Consider the following 20,188-nt stretch of genomic DNA (forward strand, 5'->3'; position numbering starts at 1 on the left):
GAGATATCATCACCCTCATTATGGACGATACTGCCAAATATCAGGAGGGGCTACAGATCAAGGGAGTAATAGATGCCTGAGACTCTGCATGGAGACAGCTGCTTCTTCTTTATTTGATCTTATGTAAATAAAAGGCTAAAAATTCTGGATTTATCATATTTACGATATGCTATGACTTCCTCCCCGCACTTCTTGTTGTCTTGGGTGATGTTGCTCATCCTACAGATATCTTTGGTATATTTGACTCCACGCAAACGCAGAGCTAAACTGCTGGTTTAATTCATCTCATTACGAGCAGGCAGAGAAACACCTGTGAAGATTTGTGTCTCCTAACTTCATCATGTTGAAGCGTTCCCTTCCATCTATTCGGTGTCAGAGACACCCTGTTGCTGACATTTTTCCATGTTATCATTTATCTCTCCGACTGTTTTGTACTCTGAAGAGCTTCCTTCCTGTTCGCTAATAAAGATCTCATTTTCTGTGCTCTGAATTTAATTTCCAGCTTTCTGAGCAACAGCTACAATTACAGATTTACTTGTTTTACTTAGACAATAGTCACTATTCCATTGAACACACCAAATGTCTGTTTGTGCCTGCTTGTCTTTGTCTGCTGTGATAACAAACCAACGATTTCCTTTCGTTTTGGTCTGTGGGTTGTACAAAAAGAGCTATTTACAGACAGCACTGTGGGAGAAAAAGACTGGTAGTGAAAAATTATTGGCAGTCGCATTTATCTACACAAAGCAATTAACTGCAGACAGGCAAACTCCAAAAAACAGAAAAGCTTCATCTGACAAAAGGAGATGATGAGACTGAGGACATCGTGTGCTGGACTGAGGACGATGAGATTTACCTCCACAGAGTGGGGAGCAGTCCCACGTAGCCACTCTGCTGTTTTGTGTCTTTGAAAGATAAAAGTTTCACATTTTTGAACAGTGGAGCTGCTGCTCTCCTAAATGAAACCTGGAAACCACATCAATTATTTCTGCAGCCTCACAGGTTTTGTTGCCACTCGAAGAGTTGCCATCAGAGCGTAATCAAAACTCATTCCCATCGATTAATACATGATTAGAGGAAGTTGTTCACCAACTGGCTTTACCAGCTGATGGTGACCCACCCTCCTCCCCAGATCCAAACCAAAAAGCTAAAACGTGATTTTTCCTGTCAAACATCGTCACACAAATTTAAATGTGGTTTACTGTTTTTGTGAAAATCATCAGATGTTAGCCCAGAACAAGGAGGACACATCCAGGGCCTCGTATTAGCATACCTGCTAATTACTAGCTGCAAACATAACAGTTAGCTTAATAACCATAACTTTGCTTTGTTTTTACTAAAATGATCAAAACCAGTATCTATTTGATGTCTTTCTTTTTTGTCCTGATAAGAAATTTGAGTTGGGCTGATGATTTGATTATTGATTACCAATATGTAATAACTGCACTCTTTTGGCTAATGTTAGCAAGCACTGCTACTGCTAATGCTGGACAGACAGGTTTCCTCTGTAGGAACAACAGAAATGTTTTAAACTGAGGAAATGATGACCTGTGACTCCTGCAAACGTCGCCCTTCAGTGTTTGTGTGCAGCTGAGCGTTTCCTCACTCTGCAGCAGTGAAGTCACGAGGTCGAGGCATTAGAGACTCTTATTCTGCTGAAAAATAAAACACTCATTTAGTTCGTCTTATATTTCCTCACACTGATCATATTTTTAAAAAGAACATCCATTTCTACTTCTCCCTGGAATTTTATTAAACAGTCTGTTATAATTGAGCTCACATTTCAGTGTTTTAATGTCTGCCGGACATCAGCAATAAGATTAAACAGAGCGAGCTTGTTGCTGTGAGACTCTCGAGACAAGAAGAACAGTCTAACGTCATGTTTCGGGACGGGTGGACTTAAAACATCTGTTGCAAACATCAGCAGAAGGCGAGCAGCTGCAGACGTGATGGGATCTCACCTCAAACCGAATGAAACAGAGCGAGGAAGACAAGAGGAGGACAAACATCCTCTTAGTTCAGGGGCCCCAGAGGAGGCCCAGCAGGGTAAAAGAAGTGCAGCACTGCCATCTAGTGATGGATATATGACCTGCAAGTCAGAGTGTAGATGAGTGCTAACCCTAACCCAAATATGGTCAGAAGGACATACTCTGACATCTAAAGCTGCACTTTTAATGATTCCAAACTAAAAATATTTAGATTCAAATTAGAAAGTGAAGTTCCCACACATCCTGTATCAATTAATGATTCACAAATAAGCTCAAATATTTGTGTTGTATTATAACTCTTATTGGAACATTGACCCTCTGACTTTCACAGGTTACATCAGGAAGAGCAGGAAGTGCGTGAAGTACACGTCTATCTTCATAAAGTTTCAGAAAGGATTCATAAACACACGACAAACTCCTGAATTTGAAAAAAAGGTAATTGTGTAATTCAGAAACAGATGAGTGATGGACAAAGTCTCAGGAATGGTTTCAGCACCTTGTTGAATATCAAAAACTTTCAGCCCACTTTAACCTGAACATTAAGACTTCCTGAAGTCAGCTGCTTCACGACAGGTCAACATACACACACATAGAGTTGTTCTTATTGCCTCTGAGTTTTTATTTCCTACAGGGATGTACAGCAAAAGGACTAACACTGTCAGTGCTAATATCCAAAAAGGTCCTGAAAATCATCTCTAGCACACTTTTTTAACAGGTATTAAAAACACACACGCCTCCGGTCTCAGCGTGCCCCGTCTCAGACTCCAAACAGCTTCCAAAACAACACATCAATAAAAAAAATAAAAAAAACAACCAAAGACATTACCATACTGCATGAAATGGCACAGAAGAAAAGCAGAAGGGCAGTAGACATGGGTTAGAGAACGTCTCAAAGTCATCTTCAGGGATTTAAGCTGCTTCAGACATCAGGAAGGTTTCCACACAAATCCTGAATCTTGTTCAGAATGAGAATAAACTACTGCGCTGGCTTCATTTCCAAAACATCTATGCTCTGTGTTCAAGAGATATCAACTGAAGGTGAACCAGGACTGCGCTGCACTTTTGTGTAATACCACTTTGTACCACAAGAGAGTGCAGTGAGTTAGCGTAACCTTTTATTTATTTGTTTATTTAAAGCAGCAGGCAGTGATGTAAAATTTTGGAGCTTTAGCTCAGCACATGGAGGAAGTGTTTATGACTGAGGAGCGTAAGTCATATTATGTTTGAGTCTGTCTGGACTGACTTGCGGGCTTTGCTCCATTCATTCGCTAATCAAACAAGGTCAGGTCGGGTGTGTATAATTATTATATTATTATAATTATCTGTACTCTCAATAAGAAGGTGACATAATCTGTGCTTGTTGAGCCAAATTAATCAGCTGTTTAATTTGGCCCTCCTGTGATTGCCCTTGAGGTCCTGTAACACCTAACTGCCTGAAATCAATTTTAATATTACGGTTAAAATTAATTAAAAGTAAGGAATCAATCCAATAATGCATTTACAATCTAGTGCTTTTTACCTAGCCTTAGCTAACATTAGTCATTAAGAGCTGGCTGTGAGTCATTTTTGAACCCTAAAAAGTCTCATTTATATCTGATTTTGGGCTGACTGTGGTCAGTTACCTACTAACTTACTGGCCACCGAACTGTTAGCTGAAGAACCTTTTCTTTTCTTACTTTGCTACTAAAATGGTCAAATTCAGTATGTATTTTTTGTCTTTCTTTTTTGTTCTAATTTCAAATTACAGTTGCGCTGGGAGCCGATGATTTGATTACCGATTACCAATATTAAATAAGTCTACTTATTTGGCTAAGGTTAGCAAGCACTGCTATCGTTGATGCTGAAAAAAAAGGAATCCATCAAATAATGTATGCTAAGCTATCTAGCATTTGCACTCAAATGTCGTTTAGTTAATAGTAGCATTAGCAAGCAAGCTATAACTTAGATATGCTACACAAACCATTACCACAGTTAGATAGAAATGTTAGCTAAATAAAAATTTAAGGTAGGCCAGGTATTTCTTATTTCTTAGGCTACTCTGTCCTCAATGTTTATTTGAACTATCAACTGAAAATAGTGTTCTTCTAACGTCATTAGCCTGCAGCAGGGAATTATTAGCAGGCAAGCTAGAGCCCCAAACCATTATGTTATCTCTAGTTTTGGCTCAACTTCAGTCTCATTAATGTTTCGCTAGAATTTTTTTGTTTGTTAAAGTAGCAGTAACAGTTAGTTAGCTACTTCCTTGCTAACTTTTTTATACTAAAATCCTATCTTAAGTCACCATCAGTGTTTATTTTTTCCATCCTCAAGTGAAACTTTGTTGTGCAATTTGATTATTGATTGAAAATACACGACTCCTTGACTCTTCAGCTAATGTTAGCTAGCACTGCTCACTGTTGATACTGTTTTTTTTTTACAAAAATGAATTAAAGCATCCATCCCGACTTCTCTTACACCTAAAAACGTCTCATTTTTAAGATTTTGGGAGAATATTCTAGAGAATGAAAATCATACAAATTCACACCTTAAAGCCAAACGCTCCTAAAAAACCTGGAAAAATAGCAACAGTAAATTTCTCTAGATTAGCTGCAAAAACTGCTCGTTTTTTTTGCTGTGTAAATATATAAGTGAGATAAAAATACAAAGCTTTATAGAATCAGAGGGGACGGCTGATAGTCGAGCTGTAGATCTTCAACAAGGTCACGAAAGAAGAAAAGTGCACTGAAAAAAGCAATCAGATTCACAAGCCATTTAATCTTGAATTCATTCAGTAAAATCATACAAAAGGTGTGGAAAAAGGTCAAAAAGGAGCCACAGTTTGACTTTGAGAACAGATTGCAGCTGAGAAACACCAGAATAAATAAAATATTTCACCTTGTTTCTGTAAAGTGAGCTCTAAATACAAGATTAACTGACTTGCAGAGGTGAATATTTTCAGGAAGGAAGGGAAGGAGGGTGGTGAAAACGAGGTAAGAAGAGAACAGAGTGAAGCTATACATGGCAGCTGTATTGATTGGCTGTATTAGTTTTATAGGGTGTTATTGAAGTACTACAGACTAAGCGTGTCGGCCACACGCCAGGCTTCATTGTCTCTAAAATGCAGCAGTGCGCTACGTGTAATTATCATGTACACAAACAAAAAAAATCCCCCCACTCCCAGCTAATACATCTGCATAGCAAAAAAAAAAGAAAAAAAGAAAAGAAAGAAAGAAAGAAAAAAAGAAAGAAAGAAAACAGCAAATAAATAAAATAAACACAGAAAAGAAAATCATTCCAAACCGTCAACAACCCTGTCTTTTTTCTGTGGCTACTGATTCTAAAAGATAATACAGAAGTAGTTTTGATGCAAGACTTGTTATTATTACTTTTTTTGTTTGTTTCTTTTTATTTTTTAGAAAAAAATTCTGTTTCTTCATGAAGCACACTTCCTACTTCCTCTTGGTCCGGTGGCGGTGGTGTGGGTGTCATATAGGCCGGTTAGTCATCTTCATCGTCAACCACGGGGTCCGTGTCCCAGCACGTGATGTCAATCTCTGAGTAAACACACACACACGGATGTTTACACACACATCAAACTTGTGTTTAGCAAAACTAGGAGGCTTATTTTAGCCTGATATGAGTTTTTGGTGCTTTAAGCAAAAACAAATGTTAGTGATTCTCCTGCCAAACCGACCAATTAGAAAAGGAGCTCAATTCACTGACCAATCGAGCCCAAAAAGGCTGTGAAGTCTCAGGATATCCATCCTGTCAAGACTCAAAGAGTCACTCAGACTTTGAGACTGGTTGGCAACCTCGTGTTTCCAAACTAGCTGAGTCTCAGTAGAAAACAAATCCCTTTATGGTTGTTTTCACTAAGGGTGTTAAAAATCTACCAAATCTAACATGCTGAGGCAATAAGGACGTGTCCAAAAGCAGCTTTATTTCAGCTGATCGTCTCACCTGGTGGCTTGTTATAAAAGACCGGTGCGGGTTTAGCCGAGGACTCCTCTGTTGTCCCGAATTCCTCCTCCTGTGATTGGCTGAAGTAGCCCTCGCTCGCCTGAAACACCAACAGAGAGATAGAAGATGAGCGAAACGACGACCAATCAACCGAGAATCTGATCTTTTGTTTCTGGAGAGCATCAGGAGCATCACCTGGCTCACCTGAGTGCCTTCTTTCAGCAGAGCCTCCCCATTGGTCATCAGCAGCTGTCCGTCATCCAGCTCCTGGCCCTCCCCAGATGCATGCTGCAGTGCATGCTGGTAGCTGAGGGTCATCTGATCAGAGCCCGTCACGTCCACCAAACTGGACGGGTCGTCTTCGGCGCCAGTACCCGAGCAGAAAGTCCCGTCCATCATGTCGTCAAAGCTGAGGAGCGGCTGAGGCCGGCCGCTGGCGGCAGCGGTGCTGGGCGGGAGGTTGTCATGGAGGACATCTCCCATTAGGTCCACCAGATTGGAGGACTGGGAGGACTGGGCGGGCTGGGCGACGTTGGCTGGAGGGGCGGAGCTGCCGCCCCACAGATCAACCAGGCTGTCTGTGCCAGACTCGCACGCAGAGACAGCGGAGGAGTCGCGGGCCTGCGGGGCGACGCTCTGCACGGGCTTGGTGGGCGTCGACTCCTGGACCGGGGGTTTCTGCTCCTGCTTTGGCACCAAATCTGAAGGAAACAAGAACAATTTCATTTAAAAAACTGAGTCACTTTTAATGATAATCAGTTTCTTTCTAATTACCAAAAAACAGATTCTTAGTGGATTTCTGTTTTGGAAAAAGACCCAATGGAGCACCGTGGAGGAGGCTAACAAAAATAAACTAAAACCAGTGTTCGTCAGGTTCTGGGGACTCTTAGATTTTATAAATGGTCAGAATAGTTATTTATATTTATTTATATTGAACCCGAAATATTTCCGACCTCTAATCCGTGGATATATTTCCCTTTTTTAAAGGGTGAAAATGTCAACATTTGGAGTTTGGAGGGATGAAATTTAAATTTTGTTATTTTGTGGAAATCTGGCAACGCCATGGTCTGTCGTCTGATTGGTCGACAGAAGTCTTACCCCACTCGTCTGCGTGGTCTTCCTTCTCATCCCTGCTGTAGTCATCTTTGATGGGCGTGGTGACTATTTTAGGAATGGGTGACACGGTGGCCATGTTGCGCTCTGTGCTCACTTCATCGTCATTGTCCGCTGAAGGGTCAAAAAGAAAGATTATTGAAGGAAAACTTTGGCAGCCGTCACCAAAAATCCTCCAAGACTTTTACCCACGAGCAGGTGTGTCGAACTAACACAGAATCTGATGCTTTTATCTGAAGTTCACACTTTGTATAAGGCTTAGTTCAGCTAAATGAGGGTAACAGGTGATTGTGACCAGGTGAACTCCACAGTCACATCCTGTGTTACTTCAACACGTTAAACATTGCACAAGATCGCAGCAGCCACATGAATTTTGTTGTCACATGACCAACAGACAGGCAGATTCAGTCACTGCGCCCGGTTTCAGACCCATCGTCTGTTCTGTCAACAAACTGACATCATCAGCTGAGCCAATCAGATTTGAACCTGTTGTCGGGTAAACAGTAAGCTTCTCCAAAACTTTGTTTTCAGTCAGCTCCCTCACTGTGTTATGTTTAATGTACAGGCAGCATCACGCACTCAGTTGTGAATGCCATTATTTCAGTGAGACGTCCACAGAGATAGCTCAGTGTGTCTGAAAGTTTTAACGAAAAGTGAATAGACAGTGAGTGGAAAACACTGACGGAGTGGTCTTTTTTCCTTGAGGCCGAGTGCTTCCTCTTTGCGGTGTTTAATATCTTATAATGCGGCTGTTTAATGCCAGAAGCGTGAGACAGAAGCAGTTGGGGTGCAGCAATGAGGCACTTACAAACTCAGGCAACAAAGTGACCAAATGCTGCTTCTCTGGACAGCTGAAGCAAATGAGGAGTGAGGACCTCTGTCAGAAACCAAGACACAGTCACAATGATCCAATGGGTCATGAAACAGAAGCAGGTATCTAACAAAAACTCACTGATATGTCATTACAACATACCAACACATTGTGGGTGAGTCACAGCTACATCAGGTACACACATCCAACAACAAACACCATCACAGTGTCAGTTAGAATCACGAGAATCACTTCCACAATGCCATTTCTCCAGATGTTTGATGATGTTGAGCTTCATGTTGTGTTCAAATACCAGAACGAGACTTCCCACAAGCACAACAACGAGGAACGAGAATTAGAGAGGTAATAAATGACTGAGTCCTAAATGGGTTGGTTCTCAATTCACCTGGAGGTAGAAAACCTGATGAACAACCCCTGATGACGATATTATCAGCTGTATTTTTATTCCTATGTTCAGCACTTCGGTCAGCGGTTACCTTTTTTCCAAGCTCTTATAAATAAAGTTGCCTTGGCTAGTAACTATTTGCTGTTTTACTGGTATCAGGTATTTATAACGACCAATAAACAAAAAGACACATGGAAAGAATTCAACCATACTGCACAGTTTATTCACCAGAGGGCACTCTGCAAATTCTCTGCTGGCAAAACACTTTTGAAACGCCACAAACAAGAACCATCAGAGTCGGGCAGAATATAAAAACTACACGTAACAAAAAGTTAGACAAATCTGTTCATGTTTTGTGTCTGAATGAAAAAATAAATCTGTACCTACAGTATAATATTAAACCAAATAACTGCCATCAGTGTTGTATTTAAAAATCCTGTCCTTCTTTTTGATTTTCATCTAGCAACAGCCAGCAACTACTTGCTAACCTGTCAGGTAAAACACACTTTTCCATAGCAACCAGTGGTTGTTGACCAGTTTCTTGCCCTGTGTGACTGAGATCTTAGTCAAAAGTTAGCAGGTCAGCTGGCTAGCTGATATGTAAACATGATAGGTACAGCATGGAGATGAAAACCTAAATACCAACAAACTGTGTTAGTGTTAGCAAAGTTAGGCTGCACAGTTTTTAAACCAAATGACCAATTATGCTGTGTGTAAATGACCGATGATGTGTCTTCAGCAAATAGCCAGTGTTAGCTCGCTAGCTAGCTAACAGCTAGCTAGGTTGTTTTTTTAGACATTGCTGCCTAATTTTTTATCTTGTATGAAAAATTAAGTATTTTCCTGAAGTCACAGCCAATGACAAAATGCTGTAGCTAGCTCTACAGTCACTGCTAAACACTATAAATGTAATTTCCACTCAGTGCAGATACATCTAAAACACGGCTATCCTGCTGACATTTGTGTAATATACACTTCACCTCATCTCCGTGGTGTGCACAGCGTACACGATTATGGCGAGGCTAATATAAATACATTGGCACAGTTAGGATGGAGAATGAGGGTTAAATAAAATAAAAGTTCATGTGGAGGCTCTCCGATGGGCGCCATCCTGTGACAGGAAGAAGACGCCAAAAACAGAACAAACTTCAGCCAAGAGAATGCCTGAGATGATCTGTCAACACCACAAGATCATTAACACAATGCTGCGTGATTTGGATTACTCATTGGGATGTTAATGCCCACACTGAGCTGAACGACGTGCTGCACATGATGCTAATAAAAATTCTCAGACAGAGAATGACGACCGAATAAAAAAATCTGCCTGTTAAAAAACGAAAACGGCATTCAAGCGTAAAGACGAGAACTCCAGCTTAGACCTGCAAACTGCATCATCAGAGGTTTGATGTGTCATCGCTTTACAGGCGGGAGGTAAACAGTGTTTTACTTTCACTGAGCATAATAACGTACACATGCAACTACACACACACAGTGAAGATCATGAAGGTGGTCTGCATGATTTTATTTCTAATATCAACTAAACAGGTGAATCGACTTTATCTTTCATGTGTTCTTGTAGGCCTGGTACTCTGAGGGTCCATTATTGAAATATCTGAGTTTTATTTGTGATGTACTGATGATGACACTGGTAAAGCCAACCAGCAGCGAAGGGATTTGCTGCTTTTAAGGAGGACCTCCAATGATTTTCCTTATTTCCTGTTCCTGTGGTGGACGCTCATATTAGAGTTTCCAAAGCTGTGCTGAAATAGCCTCGCGCCCTCTGCAAAATCAAAGGTTTCTGGACTAAACTTAAGATGTTAAAAGGCTCTCTGGAAGTCTGGCTCTGCCATATAAAAACCACCGTTATGGTCTTTAACCTGAATGACATCGAAGTTCAACATTCAAGCATTCACAGGCCGACTGATGGCAATGGCGACCGAGTGACGGCTCGACGGTGTTACACACACACATACGCACTCAAACACTCACAGTCGGTCAGTCGGGATTAAAGATGGCAGCAGGAGTGTGTTTATGAGTGTGTTTGTGTGCAGTCCAGGATCAGAGGCAGAGGAGGAAGGTGGAAGGAGAGAACCTGTCAGATCCCTGAGATTCAGCTCTCGAGAGAAGTGAAATCACTTTTACAAGCGTAAAACATCAGAAGTAGAAAAATTAAATACAGAAACATTTACAGAAAAAAAAATCAGCAGCCGACTGGACGACATCTAAAGGATGAAGACTGGAGGGGACGACAGACTCGACATCTACCACACAAAGCAACAAACAGCTTTGCTTTGAAACAGGTTTCACTGTTTCCACAAGTTAGTGCAAACCTGCTGTGTGAGAGTCAGCCTGCAGGGGGGGTTAAAGTGCACGAGGCGAAGAGGAAGGTGGGAGGGCGGCCTCGTCATCCTACAGCTAACGCCGCCAGCATGCACGATACAGTGAACGCAAACCAAACTCCAGCTTCTGTCGCTTTTCATGATGCTTGGATGCTCTTGTCTCCGTTATCGCCTTAATCAGCCGATAGTAAAAGGTAAAAACGAAGGAACTGGGGAATTTTTAGACGCTCTCGTTCAGTACCAGGAAGTGGAAGGAGGAAAGAGTTCGGGGGGTGTTTAAAGTGGGAGGTGATGGGGAAGTTTAATGGGTTGGTGCTGAGATGTGTGGGGCGTCACAGTGTGTGCTAAAACTAAGTGCTGAACATCATCCTCTCATGTTGGCTTTGCTGCAGTGTTTCTGTGTTTGTGGAGGGGACTCATGTGTCGGGAGAGATGCTCGACCAGGCTGCTGGTTTCCTCTTTAACTTCTTCTTCTGCTGTACCTACCGGCTGCAGCGGTGGGCTGCGTCCATGCATGTGGCGGGGTGCGGAGGGGCGACATGCCCCGGTGCGGGGGGGTCGGACTGGGGCTGCTGGGACTGTGCTGCTGCCTCAAGAACGGGCTGTCCAAACGGCCTGGCGGTCGGGACGACACAAAAGCGAAGACGGGAACACACAACAAACGAGAAAGAAAAAAAACAGCGACGCACCACAACAGAGACGTGAGGAAGACAGAAAAACAGAGGGAGGAGAGGATTGTGGGAAGAAGATGAAAGAGACGGGTGTCAAAAAAATCCACCAAATTTCACAGAGTGGAGAAATGAAAGAAAAAGGAGAGGAGGAATGAAGTAAGGAGGTGAGGAGGAGGAGGCAGAAAATGGAGAGAAAGAAGAGAAAGGTTAGTGTGGTTTAAACACACCGCCTGCAGACAGCATGCTGTTAGGCAGAAAGGAAAAGCTGATGGCGACTTTCTCTGAACCAGAAAGTGTCGGAATAATTCAAACCAGAAAACAGTCTTTGGGATCTGTGGACGAGTCTTTGATTGTTATAAATAACACATCGTGTTGAAATCCTGCAGTCGTTTACAGCCCGTGCACGCTTCAGTCACGCTCCTGTACTTTAATGTGTCGGGGCCTCGGTGCGGGGCTGCGTTGGCAGTCTTAAGTTGTAACCAATCATCGTCCCAGCCCAAACTGCAGCTCCTCTAGTGGCCACTAGATGCCATAAGTGAGCACCCGCAGACTCCCAGCTGGCTACACGAGCTAACGTCACTGTGAAAATGAGACAGACTTACAAAAAAGGTCTCAAATTAAACGTTTGCTATTCAGGTTTGTCTGTGTTTGTTCTAACCAATGCCGCGCCAAACCCTGCAGACAAACAACATAAAATGATGCAAGCACGCAAAGGGTCAAAGGTCACGCAGAAGGGCTGTGGTTTGCTGTGATTTCAGCAAAGAAACCCGATTAAAACCTTTCTAGAATAAAACAGTCCAGTTTAACAGCTGGATGGACGACGCACAGCAGCAAACTGACAGTGAAGCGTCACTTACATGAAAACTGAGCTTCTTTTTCAAAGGTTCATTTCTATCATTTATCTGAATGAAAAGAAAACCTTTGGAAACTCTGAGAAAACGGCACAAACGGGAAAGCTGGAAAGCACATTTGTATATTTGGCAGGAGAAGCTGTGCTGATTTGAGGAGCTGACGTAATTATCTGGGGATGGAAAGATGAACTTACTACTATTGTTGCTGTAATTAAAATATGTTTATCTGCAACTACATACATAAACAAATGTAAAATATTACAATATTATTACAGCTTGAACTTTGTGGATCACTTTGAAGATTGTGTGGTTAATTTATATTTTGTTCATGTATCCACCTCTGCACGCTCTACCGCTGTTGAAGAAGCAGCAGTGCTGCAGAAAACATCATTTTATAAAACATTTTAAATATGAATAAAGATTATAAACAAAACCAAATGATTGGTCCTGTAGAGGCTGTGGGGGGGCGTACCTCTGAAACATATACAATCAGACATGCTGGGGCTCCACAGCTGGCTCAAGCCGGTTAACAGAAGTAATCCACCAATCAGAGAGCGAGGTGAATCAAATCCACCAGTAAGAATGCTCCAAACCTTATGAGCTGATCTCACTGACATTAACTGCCCCTGTCACTCACTACCTGATCCGTACCGGAACGCCATCGGTACCCCGCATGCGCGAAAGGTGTCTACTTCCAATAATGAAACATTTTAATATAATGTAGACAAAAACGAAAAAAAAAGAGAGTTACGGATCAGGACTCCCCGATCCGTACCGCGCATGTGCAGGGGTTTTCTTCTTCTGTTCGTTTAATGGCAGTTTACTCCCCAGTGTACAACTATTTAGTGATAGTCGAGTGTGTTTATGCTTGTCTGTGTGGAGAGGATTGATTGGAATAGTGATGATGATGTGCGCTATCACTGTCAATTGTCAGTAAACACTTCATCTGGCTGATGAATCTTCACGTGACATATTACAAAGTCTGTATTATTAACTCTGTAATTAGGCGCCATTCTTCTTATTTTACGGCGCTGTTGTTCAATCAGGGAACGCTCTGTGTTGAGGAGTAAAGCATGAATTTGTTTGTATACGGATTATCCATAGTTTAAATGTCCCGGTGGTTGAAAAGGAGGCAGAGCTGTTGAGAAATGCTAGGAGCTAACTGGGCGCTAACCCTATCATTCAAATATATTGAACGTCGCAATGCTGGCAAAGAGAGGAAGTGACGTAAGATTTGCGCATGCGGGGTACGGATCGGGTAGCGACAGCCCACACCTGTTTCAGTGAAGCAGCACCTAACGTTGCCATGGTGATGGAATTCTGTAGCTAACTGTAACTGTGGCCGCTCTAAAACCCAGAGCCGTTGGATGGAAGAGTTGCGTCATCTCCATTCACTGTAATGGACCATCTTTGTACAGCAATGGTGGATCATGGAGCAGTAATATTGTAAGTTAGCAACATAGGCTAGCTGTGGCATAGAGGTATAGCAGCACGGAAGTTTGAGATGAATTTTTCAAAGGTAAGAAGTTAAACACCAGTCTGTATGTTATCAGCACGCAGTCCAACTGTCCACAGGAACTATTTGAAGACTGCACGACCCACGTAACCACCCCGAATTCTGAACCCCTGCTGACAGGACTCTCACTTACTCAACAGCTCTGCTAAAATCGAGAGCATAGCTGCTATCGACACAGTTTATGGACCGCGGGCGTCCCAACAAGGTGCTCCACATATGAGTGTGTTTTTGTTTTTTTGCTTCTAAAAGTGACACTGTGACAGGGAAAACTAATAAAGTAAAAAATGTGCGTTCACCAGCAGGTTAAAGAGAAACATCTGTCTAGCTTCTCCCACTCTGTCAGTTCTGCAAACATCTGATCGATTTGAACAGGCTGCATCTGTGACAAATGATGCTACAGGCCAAACAAGGAAGAGTAATTATCCAGTAACAACATGTGGTGGGAGGCAGTTGCTGGGTGACGTAATCAACAGTTCCTTAACTGTCAGAGTCCACAGATCGAGGACGATGTTCTGAAAGACTGAAACATCTGAGGCTGTTTCCCATCAAGGACGGTTTGCTTCACCAGTTTCAAAGTCAAATATTAGTAAATCATTTTTTAGAATAAAAAACATTTGCCGTTTCAAAGATACTGTATCATATTTTCCACGAGTCTCTCGAGTGCTTCTCTAGCTCAGCACGAGAACAAAGGTCAGGTGAAGTTTTGAAGTGTTTACCGCTCCGGTGGATGGAGACGGGCGAGGTGTCCACACTGATGGTCATGGCTCTCTCCTTCTGCTTGAAAAACTCTCGAGGGTTTCCTGACCGCTGAGCGATGATGGCCTTCGCCTCCTGGAAACACAAAATAAATACAGAGTGCTGATTTTCTTCCTCTTAAATGTTCTGCGGCCGTTTCTGGAGACGCTCTCTTTCATCATTCTCCAAACTGACCTCTACCTCAGATTCCTTCTTGTCCAGATTGAGGTCCTCGATGCTCTGCTCTGCTACCTGAGGAGAAGAATCCAGTGATTCATATGTAACACAAAGCAGAGAGAAACTCGTTCACCTGTGAATAAATCAGTCAGACGTCCTGAAACAGCAGACAAATGAGCTGCACGCTCCCACCAGCAGGGGGCGACACAGACTGTGTTTGTATCCACTGATACTTTCTACTATTTGCAATCTTGCACTCAAAGAAAGGTGTTTAGATTTTACTGTGCCACACAGACTCGGATTAAGATGTTCGGAGGCCAGGAGCCATCAGGCAGCTGATTGGGAGATATTCTGAAAAGTAACACACGTCTAATCACTCGCTTCAAAAACTGAACACGCTGTCACACAAATTAGCCTCATATCTGTGTGGCTGTGGACTCGGGCAGTGCGAGGCTCTGTTTGGAGGCAGAAATAATAACAGAAACCAACTGGAGATGTGTTTTTAATCAGAAAGTCCACCAAGAAGCAGAAGCTGGCTGGTAATTACTGGTTTCACTTAGCAAATACTTACTACGGGGGTCTGATTCCGCAACCTCTCTTTGGCCTCTTCCTCCTCCTGCATCTTCTTTCTGTTCACACACAAACACAGATTATAGATCATGAAAAGACGATGTAGCGTCATCCTGTCATTCGTGCACACGTGAACCTTTTGACCAAAAATGATTGTGTTCATTGTTTGTTTGATGATTGCTGTGCCGTCGCTCCTCACCTGTGCTCCTCGATCTGCTGCTCCCTCTCGCGGTACCTCTTCTCTCGGTTCTCCTGCTCTTTCCTCTCCAGCTCCATTCGCTCCTCCTCGAAGCGCTGCCGCTCCTCTGCCAACTTCTTCTTCTCCTCCTCCTTCCTCATCTCCTCTTCACGCTGGAGACCGGACACACACAAATGACCTCTTTCAGAGTTGTAATAAATCTCTCGATCAGTTAATTAATGAAGCCAGATCTGGTTCTGGGCGTTTATCTGAGTGTCTGAAACAGTGAAGGGCAAATCTGGCAAACATCCTGCGGCTCGGTGACGCTCGCTGTCATTTCGTGTTTAACTTGAATGAGACAATAGCGACACAGCCGGAGGATGCAGCGACATCTGACTTCGTTTCTCACGTCTACCCAAATATATCTGTGATTCACATTATACTAAATAACTGTCACATATAAGGACACAGTTTATTAAATACAGTGTGAGATAAAGTTTCGTTTTACAGGTATTCTCAGCACCTTTGAGAGTATTTCAGCAAAACATATATGCGCTTATCTTTTAGCTTAGTAGCCTGGCTTAGCTTGAATCAGCTTGCAAACTGACACCTTCGGTCTTGATTCACAACCAGGGGTAGAAAAACCCCAGAAGCTATGTGGAAAATAACTACAACAATTACATTTAATTAAAGAACTAAACATGTTTGATCAGAAAAGTTGGCAAAAGTAATGAATACGTAAGAAAACTATTGAAATCGCTATATACTATATATAATATAAGTGCTTATATACCTGCTAGCTTAGCAGGTTAGCTTAGCTTTAATCAGCTGGCAAGTAAAATAACTGTCAAGCAACAGAAAAAAAATGGTTGAAACAAATATATAACTAAACAAATACAGTTGTTAGCTAAAAAAAAAAAAACCACCAAATGTAAATGTGATTCGCATTATATTGAAATTATGGTTGTTAAATGCTACATAAAATACCATGTCTGGATAATGAATATAAAGGTTAGCCTAGCAGGTTAGCTAACTCCCCACAGGGGTACAAGTAAATGGTAAATGGCCTGTATTTATATAGCGCTTTACTAGTCCCTATGACCCCAAAGCGCTTTACACGTTCAGTCATCCACACATCCACACACTGGTGATGGCAGCTACATTGTAGCCACAGCCATCCTGGGGCGCATTGACAGAGGCGAGGCTGCCGGACACTGGCGCCACCGGGCCCTCTGACCACCACCAGTAGGCAACGGGTGAAGTGTCTTGCCCAAGGACACAACGGCCGAGACTGTCGGAGCCGGGGCTCGAACCGACAACCTTCCGATTACAAGGCGAACTCCCAACTCTTGAGCCACAACAGTAAGATTAGCACAAAAAATACAGTCAAATAACTGAACATGAAGGTAAAACCTGACTAAAGAAACAAGCTAAAACAAAAACAAACCGCTGAAATACAGTCGCTAGTTAGCACACATAAAGAGCTGTGAATTAGTTTTCTTGATTTTGAATTATTCACTAACTCAATGAATTAGATATATGGAAAAACAAATACTGTGAGCCAGAAAGAATGACAAAATATTATAAATGCAGTAGCTAGCTAATATATGAGTGAAATGTTGTGAATTTTGCTGAAAGCATAGCTAACAGCTCAATTGCTAGCTAACAATATACTCGAGTTGAAAGAACGTGAAACTTTTTAAAGTCTTAGTCTTTCTGTTTGGGAAGGAACTGAAGAAGCATTTGTACATGGAAATAGCTAAGGATATCCGACCTAATGAGGGATTGTTGTGAGCAATGTGCTAAAGTGCCGTGTGCAGATCTCTGAAATGCCACCAGCTTTGGCAGCGCCCTGTAATAATGAGGACAGTCTGTTTGTGAAATCTGTCAATAAAACTTAGTCTAAGGCCATCAAAGACCTCAAATGGGATGCCAAAAGGTTCTTTACAAGCGTCATCATTGCTATAAATCTGTAGCATCTCAGCACCAATTCAAAGGACGCCTTTTGGCATCTATGAGCTGTCATCAGCTAAAAGAAAACACAGCATCTGACCCCCTGGGCTGGAAGCTCTCATCTTATGAGTTGTAATAAATGAGCATTATATCTCCTTTTTTTTCCCTTCCCGTCTTTGTTTTTCCACTCACTCCCCCCTCCTCGCCTTCTTTACCTTGGCTTGCTCCCAAAACTCCTGTCTATTGATTTTCTTCATCTCCACCTCTGCGTTGGTCTTCTCGTACACCGTGCCCTGCACCAGGACAGACAGGGGAACGGGTCAAAGCTCTCGTCACGAGAGAAACGTTGTTTTTATAAGAGATAAAGTGTGCAAGTCTCTCTTTCTACCACGTCTGCGTGCTCTTCATCTCGGGTCTTCAGACGGCTCAGGACCGGGCTCGCCACCGCTGCCGTCCCATTGGTCAGGCGCTGCCCGATGGCCATGGGGTCGATGTCCTCCAGACTGCTGGCATTGATGATGACCTCCACCCCCTGCAGAGAGACAGAAACACGATGATCAGTCAAGTCTTCATGAAAGCTCTGAGAGTTTGTGGAAACATTCATTACAATTCATTCATAGCAGTGAGGACGTTCTGAGGAAATGAATCTAAATCAATTTAATGTCCTCTGAAGTGATGGAAACACAGCCGTGTGTGTGTGTGTGTGTGTGTGTGTGACTAAAAGGGTCATTTAAAGCCCGTCGGTGTGATGAAGTCGACGCTGTGTGGGAGAGAGAACCGCCACTTAGAATAATGACACTCCACACACACACACACACACACACACACACACGAAGAAATATATAAATAAAACATCACCTCCGCTTTAATCTCAATCTTTTTATCTACACTATAAATCCAAAAATACACACTGAGCCAGCTGTGAACACACTGCTGTGTGACACACACACACACCTCGGCTCAGAGCTGGTGTTCGTCACACACACCTGTTCCTCCTCTGTGATCCTCCTACAGGTTTTAAGCGTCTTTTCCAACCGAGCGTTGGGAAAACATTTAAACGGTCCTTACGTGACACAATTTAAAAAAACAACAAAACCTCAAAAACACTGAAGCAGGTTACGAAACGAACATGACATCACTTCACACACGATTGCCGTGATCGGGGTTTGAGATCATTTCCCTCTCAGTGGATGTCAGGCCTCTTAGACTGAACAGCTCTGGTGCTTCTGACGCTGTTGCATCCACAGAATCACGCACAGTGAAATAACTGAGCTTTTAATAAACTCATCTGAGCAGAAATCTAACAGACTGAAAGTAAAAGATGGACCTACAGATGTGGCCAGACGTTTCCATTCACATCGAGTTTATTTAGGATTCATTTAAATTGGCTGGTTTCCTGTTATTGGCCTGGCTTTGAATAAAGCCTACGAAGTTCCAACAGGGTTGAAGCTGTTGATTTGTGAAGTTCATTGTAGAAGCTCAATGTTGTCCTGCTTTCTCCATTCCTGAACCAGCCACGATGGGATCATTGTCCTGCTGGAACATGTTTGGTCCAAGTATAAACCGTCAAGCTGCTGGTATAAGATGAACTTGGTGCGATGTACCAATACTACTGGCATCAAAACAGCCCGACATCATGATGCTTCACAGTTCGGTAGGTTTGAAATTCTCACCCTTGTTCTTCCAAACTAGTTTTTGTCATTGCAGCCAAACAGCTCGATCTTTGTCTCATTGGACCATAAACCTTTTCTTTAGAAGGTGTTCGGCTCGTCCATGTGGGCAGCTGCAAATTTCAGTCGAGTCTGAAGGTGTCGATTCTGAAGCAGTCAGCAACCTCTCGGTCCATGGTGATGTAAGACCCACTTCACTGTGGATGATGGTGTTCTACCAGTTTCCAGTTCATCGCCTTGGTGGTTCCTGGTTGTTCCTGAACATCCTAACACCTTCCCTCTATTCTGAGGGTGATAGTTGGGGTCTTCTTCCAGACCTCAGTACTATTGTATAGTGTTATTAGTTTTTAATTATCTTGATATTCACAGTTGTGTAGATAACGCACTCAGCAACGCTCCCAACTCGTGCCTTGGACTTTCCCATTGTTTACACTAAGTGTTGGTCAATCCAATGAATCATTTTTATACTGCCAACAGAAACTAGCAGCTGTAGCCAATCAAGATCACTATCCTCTATGCATAGTTCTGACCCTGTTTGGATTATAGGAAATCTAGAATAAATTCAAATTTGCACCAATTCTTGTTTCTTAAGAAGAGTTCAAAGAAATCATTAAAAGCTCAAAATTATTACGACATTCATGCCCATGATGAAAACGGCAGAGGAGCCGCCCCCTGGTGGACGTTGAAAAGAGTGCAGCTTTAAGGCACTTTTACACTGGTTTCCTATTTCAGATGTTCAACTTTTATAAAATACATGTCTTACACACAAGATGAATATGAACTGTCGTGTTTATGGTTTCTTTCTGGGACTATGTACGACTGCGGTGCTGGGTCTGACCTGGAAGAAGTCTGCGATGGTGGCGACATGGCTGGCACAGGCACACTTCCTGGCATCTGGCACATCATCTCCAACCTGAAAGAGAACGAGAGACGGTGTAACAACAAAAACGAGAGTAAAAAGGACGGCGTGAAGAAGAGTTGGATGAAGAAACTGGTAAAAAAGAAGCAAAAGGATGCTAAATCAACCAATCAGGATACACATGCTAATTTCTTTTGTGCTTTTTGTTACATTTAGTCAAATATCCACTAATTATTTTGTCTTCCAAGTGACCAAACTGAAGGGCAGTTTCTCCCTCCCTTTGGTCTCATTAGGGCTTTTGTTTAGCCGTGGTCATGTTCGGTTATTGCAGCAGTTGTATTATAACAGGATGTGATTCAGTAATCACAGCTAATTCATTCCCACACAATACAAACGCAGTGCACAGCAATTACAC

General features: G+C 42.5%; 1 protein-coding gene across 6 annotated transcripts in view; it reads right to left on the bottom strand.

Annotated features, from left to right (window-relative positions):
- Positions 1–4,719: 4,719 nt before the first annotated feature.
- Positions 4,720–20,188, bottom strand: part of dbn1 (drebrin 1) — a 116,384-nt gene continuing 100,915 nt past the window's right edge. The window contains exons 4-15 of one of the 6 annotated variants that reach the window (XM_085471077.1): positions 19,753–19,827; positions 17,633–17,776; positions 17,460–17,537; positions 15,313–15,464; positions 15,115–15,172; positions 14,568–14,618; positions 14,348–14,462; positions 11,080–11,208; positions 7,023–7,151; positions 6,120–6,625; positions 5,925–6,024; positions 4,720–5,518 (exon numbers count right to left, since the gene is read on the bottom strand). In XM_085471077.1, the coding sequence (XP_085327203.1) occupies positions 5,463–5,518; positions 5,925–6,024; positions 6,120–6,625; positions 7,023–7,151; positions 11,080–11,208; positions 14,348–14,462; positions 14,568–14,618; positions 15,115–15,172; positions 15,313–15,464; positions 17,460–17,537; positions 17,633–17,776; positions 19,753–19,827 (1,593 nt within the window). In that variant the 3' untranslated portion in view covers positions 4,720–5,462. Of the gene's footprint in view, positions 5,519–5,924; positions 6,025–6,119; positions 6,626–7,022; positions 7,152–11,079; positions 11,209–14,347; positions 14,463–14,561; positions 14,619–15,114; positions 15,173–15,312; positions 15,465–17,459; positions 17,538–17,632; positions 17,777–19,752; positions 19,828–20,188 lie in introns of all 6 variants that reach the window. The other 5 variants (XM_085471079.1, XM_085471078.1, XM_085471083.1 and 2 more) reach the window with 5 other exon arrangements.

This window comes from Copadichromis virginalis, linkage group LG10 (assembly GCF_057382275.1).
Source record: "Copadichromis virginalis isolate Kocher_CV1m ecotype Utaka linkage group LG10, C_Virginalis_male_GT1.1, whole genome shotgun sequence".
In the NCBI taxonomy this organism is placed as follows: domain Eukaryota; kingdom Metazoa; phylum Chordata; class Actinopteri; order Cichliformes; family Cichlidae; genus Copadichromis; species Copadichromis virginalis.